Source organism: Carlito syrichta, unplaced genomic scaffold, assembly GCF_000164805.1.
Source record: "Carlito syrichta isolate Samal-C Ts95f unplaced genomic scaffold, Tarsius_syrichta-2.0.1 Scaffold109683, whole genome shotgun sequence".
NCBI classification, from domain to species: Eukaryota; Metazoa; Chordata; class Mammalia; order Primates; family Tarsiidae; genus Carlito; species Carlito syrichta.
In genome coordinates, this window is record NW_007053779.1 from 497962 (window position 1) to 507017 (window position 9056).

The 9056-nt window shown below is 38.3% G+C and overlaps 1 protein-coding gene across 2 annotated transcripts in view; it reads right to left on the reverse strand.

The window, feature by feature from the left end:
• Positions 1-255: 255 nt before the first annotated feature.
• Positions 256-9056, reverse strand: part of TLK1 (tousled like kinase 1) — a 170319-nt gene continuing 161518 nt past the window's right edge. Inside the window, exons 19-21 of one of the 2 annotated variants that reach the window (XM_008068950.1) lie at positions 7716-7827; positions 6646-6753; positions 256-2163 (exon numbers count right to left, since the gene is read on the reverse strand). In XM_008068950.1, the coding sequence (XP_008067141.1) occupies positions 1987-2163; positions 6646-6753; positions 7716-7827 (397 nt within the window). In that variant the 3' untranslated portion in view covers positions 256-1986. The remainder of the gene's footprint in view (positions 2164-6645; positions 6754-7715; positions 7828-9056) is intronic. The other variant, XM_021717697.1, reaches the window with a different exon arrangement.

A 9056-nucleotide genomic window follows, 5' to 3' on the forward strand; every position in this document is an offset into this window, starting at 1 on the left:
GATGAGGTCTCACCGAGTTGCCCAGGTGGATCTCAAACCTGCGGGCTCAGGCAATCCACTCACCTCAGCCTCCCCAAGCAAGAGATTACAGGCTGAACCACTGAGCCCGGCGAGGGATTTCTGTTTTAATCTACAGAGGAACAGGTATAGCCCTTAAGCCACGTCTGATAATGCTAAGTGTTACTTACACAGGCTCAGCCTTGATAATGGTTATTAGGTTTAATTTTAACAGCTTAAAAATACTTTATACTTGTCTTGAAGTATACTTAAAGAATTGATTCAGCTGATTATTAAGTAAAGGAGCTGAGTTAGTCAATATCCTAAATCTTGAAAGCTCCCTTTGAATGTAATTTTCATAGTCTTTACATTTTAACTGTCATTGTTTATTACTGTTTTGGCTACATTCTCTACAATTTCAGCAGCATTTTAAAGAGACAATGTATCTATGTACAATGAAAAAAACAAAATGGCTTGCAACATCAGAAATAAGAGCCACAGTTTAGCTATACAATATGAAGGAGAATCTGTGGTAATAAGTATAGCCTCCTTTTTCTGAAACATGGAAAACTTACATGTAAGTATCAGCATTATGAATGTGACAATAAAGAAAAAAATTCTTACAGGAGTGAAATACAGCATCCTGAAAAATATTGGTTTCTACCATACAAGGCAGTTAGAAAATGTTCACATTTTAGCAAATCTGTACAAACCACAAGAAACTTGTTTATGGGACCATCATCCCACCTTGTTGATAAGAACTTTCTAGAAATGTAGAATAACCATGAACAGTTTATAAATCTAGTATCTATGTGCTCCACAGCCCTAGAACCCAATAAACTGATTTAGAGAACTCATATGTCCAATGTGGATCATGTATACATGCCTTGATTGTTAATGAATGCCTGCTTGTAATATCTCTCTATGATGTACAGTCAACTTGCACCTTCAAGGAGGTCATTCGAGTTTTTAGCAAAGAAGCAACATCATTTAGCAGCAATTAGAGCGCCTTCAAGAAGACTTAAAAAAAATACAATATCCAATTAGAAAAGCCATATTTTAAACATTTGTACAAGAATAAGCTGCTGAAACTTAGTAATTGAAATATGACATCTGTACAACAATTTACAATAGAGCTAGAAGGGAATTTATCATTATCCTGCATAGAACTGGTCTGCATTTGGTTACATACTGTTACTTGTTTTGATGAACAAGGCCTGGTAACAAAAGAAAAATACCTGTTATCAATTCTACCATGTTGAAAACACTGGCGATATTACAATTTAGTGAATTCAACTGATTTCAAAACAAGCAGCTCATTTTGTCAAAGGTGTAGATATCTAGAAATAATAGCTCTCTCTTTAATATAACCAGTGAAAAAAACAGACATGTGATTTCGAGGTACAACTTGGTAAAAGCCAGAATAGGCAAACGACAAAGGCTAACTTTGTCCAAAGATTCTAACTCTCACATTCTATTACTATAAAACACAACTGTCACTGTCATTCAGTTCTTACTTTGGTTTTAGCACATTTACTGCCAAATGCTGAAGAATGTATCCAGGCACTGTAGTTCTTGTGTTAGAAATATGTCTCATATTTTTTCCATGTGTTTTTAAATAATGAAAAACTACCCTTCATATTAGATCTCTCTAGTAACAACCAAATGTATTTAAGTATTATAAACGTTATTTACAATGTTCCCCCAAATAAACAAACAAAAAATTTTTTCTTCTATTTTAACATGGTATTCCTGTTTCTGTGCAATAGGCAGTCATCCTTCACTGCTAAGGGTTATAGTCAGAAGTGTGCATTTATTCATTGTCCATGATCTACTCTCATACAAATGACACTATGAAGAACTTCAGTTCACAAACAGTTCTTAACCATGTCCTGTGTAAAAAAAGAAAACAAAAACACTCAAATGCTCTCAAACTCAAGTGTGCATCTGGAGGCAATTCAAAGATAGCATGCCAATCTTGGAGGAAAGTCAGTAAGTAATTATGCTTGAAGAAGGGGGTGTAGGGGATGCTGTCAACCCAGTCATGTGTAAGTTTCCTGAAGAATTTGATCTTCTCATGTGCGGGAGAAGGTATGGGTCATTTGCCAGTTGGTGCACATCAAATCGGTCTTCTTTTCGGTATGCCAAACAGCGTCTTATAAAGGCCTTAAAAAGAGAACAAAAGATAACAAAGTCAGCAACTAAAATAATCTTTTCCCCCTGTAAATATCAATCAACTGAACCAACAGAAGGATGGATACCTTTAAGACAATACATAGATTTCATTTTATTGGAAGTTCAAACCTTAAAAGAATTCTCACTCCAAACACAATGCAACTCACCACTCACAGCCCCTAGTGGTTCACTTTATAATCTAAATTATTATTCCTACCCTTTTAACATATTGCTGGAAAGTTGCTTTCTGCTTACAAAATTCTGAAAATTTCTTTTTCAAGCATTTTCTTCTGCTAAACAATCCTCCCACTCTCGATCCCATTTTGTTACTACTTCAGTTTGGCCAAAGGGTAAGATGCCATCTTTAGCCATTAATAGTTTTTCCTTCTCAAGCACACAGACTTTCTTTAGATGAAGACAACACCAAAGTGACACTTCCATTCGAGATTTTGCTTCCTAGGTTAACCTTGTACACCATTACACTTTTTTTTTGAGTTGGAGTCTCACTCTGTCACCCAGACTGAAGTGTAGTGGCACACTCACAGCCACCCCAGTGTCGACCTGCTGGGCTTCCGCCTCAGCCTTTCAAGCAGCTGGAACTACAGGCGCACGCTACCATGCCCAGCTAATTTTTTGTTTATTGTAGAGACAAGGTGCTCGCCAAGTTGCCCAGGCTGGTCTCGAACCTGTGGGCTCAGGCAATCCACTCGCCTTGGCCTCCAAAAGTACTGGGATTACAGGCTTAGCCACCGACCCTGGCCCACCATTACACTTTCGAAAAAGCTAACTAATGGAATACAATCACTATCTTTTTTTTCTCAAACCAGTTTTACATAGTTGTTCCCCGAAAATACCCCTTATACAAAATCTTTACTGGACCATTGCAATGCTAGACTCTGGTGTGGCCATGTGCTCTTTGAGCTATGGCTTTTGCCATGCTTCCTGGCTTTGGCCCCCTCCCCCACCTTGGGAAGGTGAATCTTCTCTTTCTCTCTATCTCTAATTTAATTTTAAATAAACTATATTTTCTCATCTAAAAAAAAATCTTTACCGAAGGATATCACATTTTTAGAATAGCACACAAATCACAAGTGCACAGCACAAAGTAAATAAACCTATGAAACTGGCAATCAGCTCAAGAAAAAGAACTTCCCAGGTCTCTCATGCCTGCATCCAGGAACTGGCTCTGTTCCCAGTCGAGCCTGGGTAACCAACATCCTGACTTCTAACATCATAGTTGAGTTTTGCCTATTCTGAATTTTATGTAAATAGAATTATAGATTGTATTTTCTTGTGCCTAGCTTCTTTTGCTCAGTATTTGTGAAGTTCATCTTTTTTTTTTTTGGCAACAGATAAAATATTCTCAGCTGGGTGTGGTGGCTTATGCCTATAATCCCAGCACTTTGGGAGGCGGAGGTGAGAGGACTACATGAGCCCAGGGGTTCGAGACCAGCCTGGGCAACTTGACGAGACCAGGTCTCTACAACAAACCAAAAAATCAGCTGGGTTTGGGGGGCGCACACCTATAGTTCCAGCTACTTGGAAGGATTAGGTGGAAGGACTGCCTGAGCGAGCATGCCACTGCACTCCAGCCTGGGCGACAGAGTGAGATGCCAACTCAAAAAAAAAAAAACTTAATGGATAATTGTTTCTCTTATTGCTGACACTAGAAATAACTTTACCTTGTCTTGAAATTCCTAACCACCATATAAATTCATAAAGTATTTGCAGTAAAAAAAAACCCTACTATTCAGACACACATTGTTAAACAGATAATTAATCCCATTAAAAAGTATTTTGCAACATCTCTGTTTGGAAATTCATTAAAAGTAAGTTCCTCTCTAAAAACATATCTAGCCATTCTCATCAATCGAAAGCCTGTCTGGTCCCTTAAAGGTTTTATACTTTTAACAAAGTTTCAGAGACCACTTTGAAAATGATTGACATGGAGAAAAAAGTCAAGTGTGACTGAGCGTTGAAGGTAGAGTTTGAGGGGATGAAAGGCTCTCAACAGCAAGGGCAAGGTTAAGAAGTCTGCAACAAGTTGATGTGCTTAGGATGCCACACGAGATCAGGAAAGGTACTTGGCAAAGGTGTATTCTGTAGGGATAAGAGGTTTAAATATATACATATATATATGTATGTGGAACCCCTCTCCTAAAGCCTTTCCTGAATTCCAGATCCCCAAAAGGTGACTGTGGTATCTATAAAGAGTCTAAAGATAGAACGAAAGATGTATAAATGGAACTTCCCTTTGGCACAGTTCACTCCTGGTCATTTCTGTTAGTATTAAAAAAATAAATGGGGGCTGGGTATGGTAGCTCACATCTGTAATCCCAGAACTTTGGGAGGCTGAGATGGAAGGACTGCTTGAGCCCAGGAGTTTGAGGCCAGCCTGGGCGACATAGCAAGACCCTATCTCAAAAAAAAAAAAAAAAATCTTGTTTTGACTAAATTCGTTTAGTTTGTTCTCACTGAGGCTGTAAACAGAAAGGAAAGAAGACAGATTTAGATGCTAGCATGGTTAAGATATTTTAAAGGATTTGTTTACTTTATAAAAATAATTCATTATGCTTTAAAATAAGATTATATTTATCTTTTTATTTTATTTTATTTTTACTTTGAGTTGGAGTCTCACTCTGTCGCCCAGGCTGGAGTGAAGTGGCATGCTCACAGCCACTGCAGTCTCAACCTGCTGGGCTCAGGCAATCTTCAGCCTCAGCCTTCCATGTAGCTGGAATTACAGGTGTATGCTACCACACCGAGCAAATTTTTTTATTTATTGTAGAAACGAGGTCTCACTATGTTGCCCAGGATTGTCTTGAACCCTTCAGATCAGGTAATCCTCTCAACTCTGCCCCCAAAGTGCTGGGATTACAGGTGTGAGTCACTGTGCCTGGTTTACATTTATCTTTTTAATTGTCAAAATCTTCTAACCATCATACAGCTTGCAAAAAAAAACCCAATGAAGATGTAAGGGATAAAATGGGATGCTAGGCAGCTTCAATAAGCATACTTAGATTAATGAACAAAACCCCAGCACATTTCCAATTATGAAGGCTACTATAACCCCAAACAGTAGTTATCTGCATTATATAAGAATAACAGAATATAGAAACTATATAGTGCCTGTTTCTGAATTATTCTTATAGTCTGGACTATTCACACCAGAAAAAAAAACAAGAGCTTCATGTGTTTGATGAATTTCACCAGGTTTAAAAAAGACAATACTACAACAGGGAGTCCCAGAGAAAAGAGCTTTGTGACAAAGGAGTAAAATGAAAGGCCAACAGCGGTCGGGCATGGTGGCTAACTTCTATAATCCCAGCACTCTGGGAGGCCAAGGCAGGAGAATCACTTGAGTCCAGGAGTTCAGGACCAGCCTGAGCAACATAGCACGACTTCACCTGTACTAAAAATTAAAAAATTAGCCAGGGGTGATGGCAATCACCTGTAGTCTTCAGCTACTTGAGAAGCTGAGGCAGAAGGATTGCCTGAGCCCAGGAGGTCAGGCTGTGGTGAGCCATGATTGTGCCATTGCACTCCAGCCTGGGCAACAGAGAGAAACCCTGACACTAAAAGAAGAAGAAGAAGGAGGAAAAAAAAAAAAACAACACAAAACAATAGGATAAGGGTGGGAAGATATTAAGCACCAAAAAACCGTTGCTATTAGAAATAGCTATTTCCTGTAATTTTACTACATAGACATATAGATTAGAACTGGTTATTGGATGTATACAGATTATATTGGATTAGCTCTCAAGAGCTAGTGCAAAGGAGCATAGAGGTCAAGGACATGGATTTTGGATTCTGGCAGGAGTGGATACTTGGGAGCCACAGGTATGGCTGGTACTAGCTGTTATGATTCGGAGCAAGGTCCTTTAGCTATGGCATGGCCGGCTTCCCACTTTATAAATTAACAAAAGTACCTACACCTCATAAAGCTGTTAAAAGCACTAAATAAATGGCAGCTATTTCTTTTATTATTTCTATTTATTTTATTTTTTATACAGTTGAGGTCTCAATATATTGCCCAGGCTGGTTTTGAACTCCTGGGCTGAAGTAATCCTCCTGCTTCAGCCTCCCAAAGTGCTGGGTTATAGGTGTGAGCCACCATGCCCAACTTAGTATTTCTTACATAGTTAAATATCACAGTATTAACATAAGCTGATAAATAAGATATAAAGGTAATAATGGTCCCAGATCTTGTGATTTTCCCCTAATTTTCAAAGCACTAGCTGATGACCATAAACAGAGACAATACTTAGGTGCTTAAAAGATGAAACTTTTGCAACCAGAGTCTGATGCAGCTCCTTTTTTCAGAGGAAATCACCAGCCCTTGCCACACCCTAGCCAAATACCCCTGCAGTGGGGATGCCTGTCTTTTACTTAATAGTAAGTAATTACTGTGTTGCAAGCAAAACTGATGGAAGAAAAGTTAGTTCACAAAACTTATTTATATAAATTTAATACCTTGGCTTCGCTGCTTACAACTGGTTTTACAGGGAACTGGACTTCTGTGGCTTTTAATATTGTATTTTCTTGAAGAATGTCTTGTTGAGATTGATTGTGACCAAATGGCTAAAGAATAAAATGTTGAGAAATTTATCTCATAAAATATTTAAATAGAGCTATCATCAATGAATTTACAGATACCATCAGTGAATCCCCAACACCCCAAATACAAATGATTCTGTTCTAAAATCTTGTCCTCAGTTATTTGGAAGCCGGGATGCATTCTCATAGAAACAAGGTTATAACTGATAGCAGGCCAAGAAAGCCCACCTACTTGATCTTCAACACAGATTAAAAACTGTAAGAAGCAGAAGAAAACAATGCTGTTTCAATATAAGTAATTAAGATAAAATAAAAACATAAACAGAAATTTAAAATTCTATTCTGAATGTTTAAAACTGAAGTTTGATTAGAGAAGAGACCAAATAATGAAAATGCCAAATTCCTAAGAATTTGTGCATGATATAGTCACTTAAATGTTACATCTGCATTTGGCCTAAACATGTTACGAACTCCTAGACAAGTCCCTTAATCTCTCTTCCCATATTGATGAGGGGATGGGGTGGTAACTTGCACTTCAATAAAAAAGGTTTGAGAAGAATTGAGACTAGGTTTCATGGCATTTCCCTGTGATGGCACAAGGAGAAACCATGCCTAGGCCCAACTGTGTATATGGGTGGTGTGGGGGGTATTAGAGGAAGTAGAGAGAATGGAGGTAATGAAAAGTGTTTGTCTCCAGTATTCCTCATGGTAGAGAATGTTAGCATGTTAATAGACAGTTACTTCTTTTCCTTAAGGAAAAAAAAAAGAAAAGAAAGAAGAGGAAGAAAAGAAAGCAAGCAAAAAGTGGGCAAGTAAATTCGCGTGACACCAAAATAACTGTGATCTATGGAACCTTTTAGGAAGAAACAGAGAAGTCTGGCTTTCCTTGGGAAGATCTAAATTGATTCCAAGGTAGTAAAATTTTGCATTTAAGAGGTGAAAATTCAACTTAATTTTACCACACTATTGAAGCTGGTATAACTTACCTTTCTACCATAAAGACACTGAAAGAAGATGACTCCAACTGACCACACATCAACCTTGTTGGAAATCTTTGGTGGCTCTTTTCCAACTACAAAACACTCAGGAGGTAAATACCTGTAGTTTTGGGGGGGGGGGAGGAGAAAAAAAGGAAAAGTTTTACTAACAGTCTGTAACTGAAACCCTTCTAAATTAAAATCTTAGATTGCTCATTTTATCCAAATATAAACTTAAGGATTTTCATCATCAATGACAACTATCAATTAAACTTCTGAAGCATTTACATTATTAATATTTTATCATTTAACTCCTGAGTCAAAACATACAACCTTGTAATAAAGTATATCTATTATATATCTACAGAAACAAAAAAAATAACCATTAGAGATTATAGTGTTCTAACATGAGTAAGTATCTAATAGTGGAAGAATCCCCTTCCCTCCTTTCTTGAGTCAGGGTCTCAACCTGTTACCCATCCTGGAGTTCATTGGCATGGTCACAGCTCACCGCAGTCTTAACCTCCTAGTCTCAGGCAATCTTCCCACTTCAGCCTCCTGAGTAGCTATAATTACAGACACACACTAGCTAATTTTTAAAATTTTCTGTACAGACAAGGTCTCACTGTATTGCTCAGGTTAGTTTCAACTCCTGCATTCAAGCAACCCTCCCACCTTGCCTCCCAAAGTGCTGGGACTACAGTGAGCCACTGTGTCTGGTCCTTTCCCATCCTTTAAACCACTGTTCAAAACGTAGGCAATTCTCTTCCTACAAAGTACATCTGATGACATGATTCTTTTGTTTATACAACTTTGACAGTACTTAGTAACAAGACCTTTTATCTCTTGTATCCAAGACCCATGCCGATGTGGCAGTAATAAGAATTACCAAAATCTGCACTATTTCCCCCTACCCCAACCTCTAAACTGGTGAAACCAATTCACTTGCTTCCCACACTGCTCTCCTTTCTCCTCTTCTGAATCGGATGCTTTCCCTATTCCCTCCAATCACTTGGTGAGCAATCTTTCTTCCTCAAGACTCACCCAATCCCCATAAGCCTTCTCTGCTTCCCTGCAGGAGGAGCTCTGCTTCTCCTAATGTCATTGCGGGACAGTGTGGTAACTCTATTATGGCATTAAATTATCATCATACTAGACTGTGAGCAATTGAGGGAACTCCTGTAAGTGCTGTTTATAAGATCATTTTTTTTTTTTAAAGAGACAGAATCTTGCTCTATTGCTTATACTGGAGTACAGTGGTGCAATCATAGCTCACTACAACCTCAAATTCCTGGGCTCAAGCCATCCTCCTGCCTTAGCCTCCCAAGTAGCTAGGACTACAGATATGTG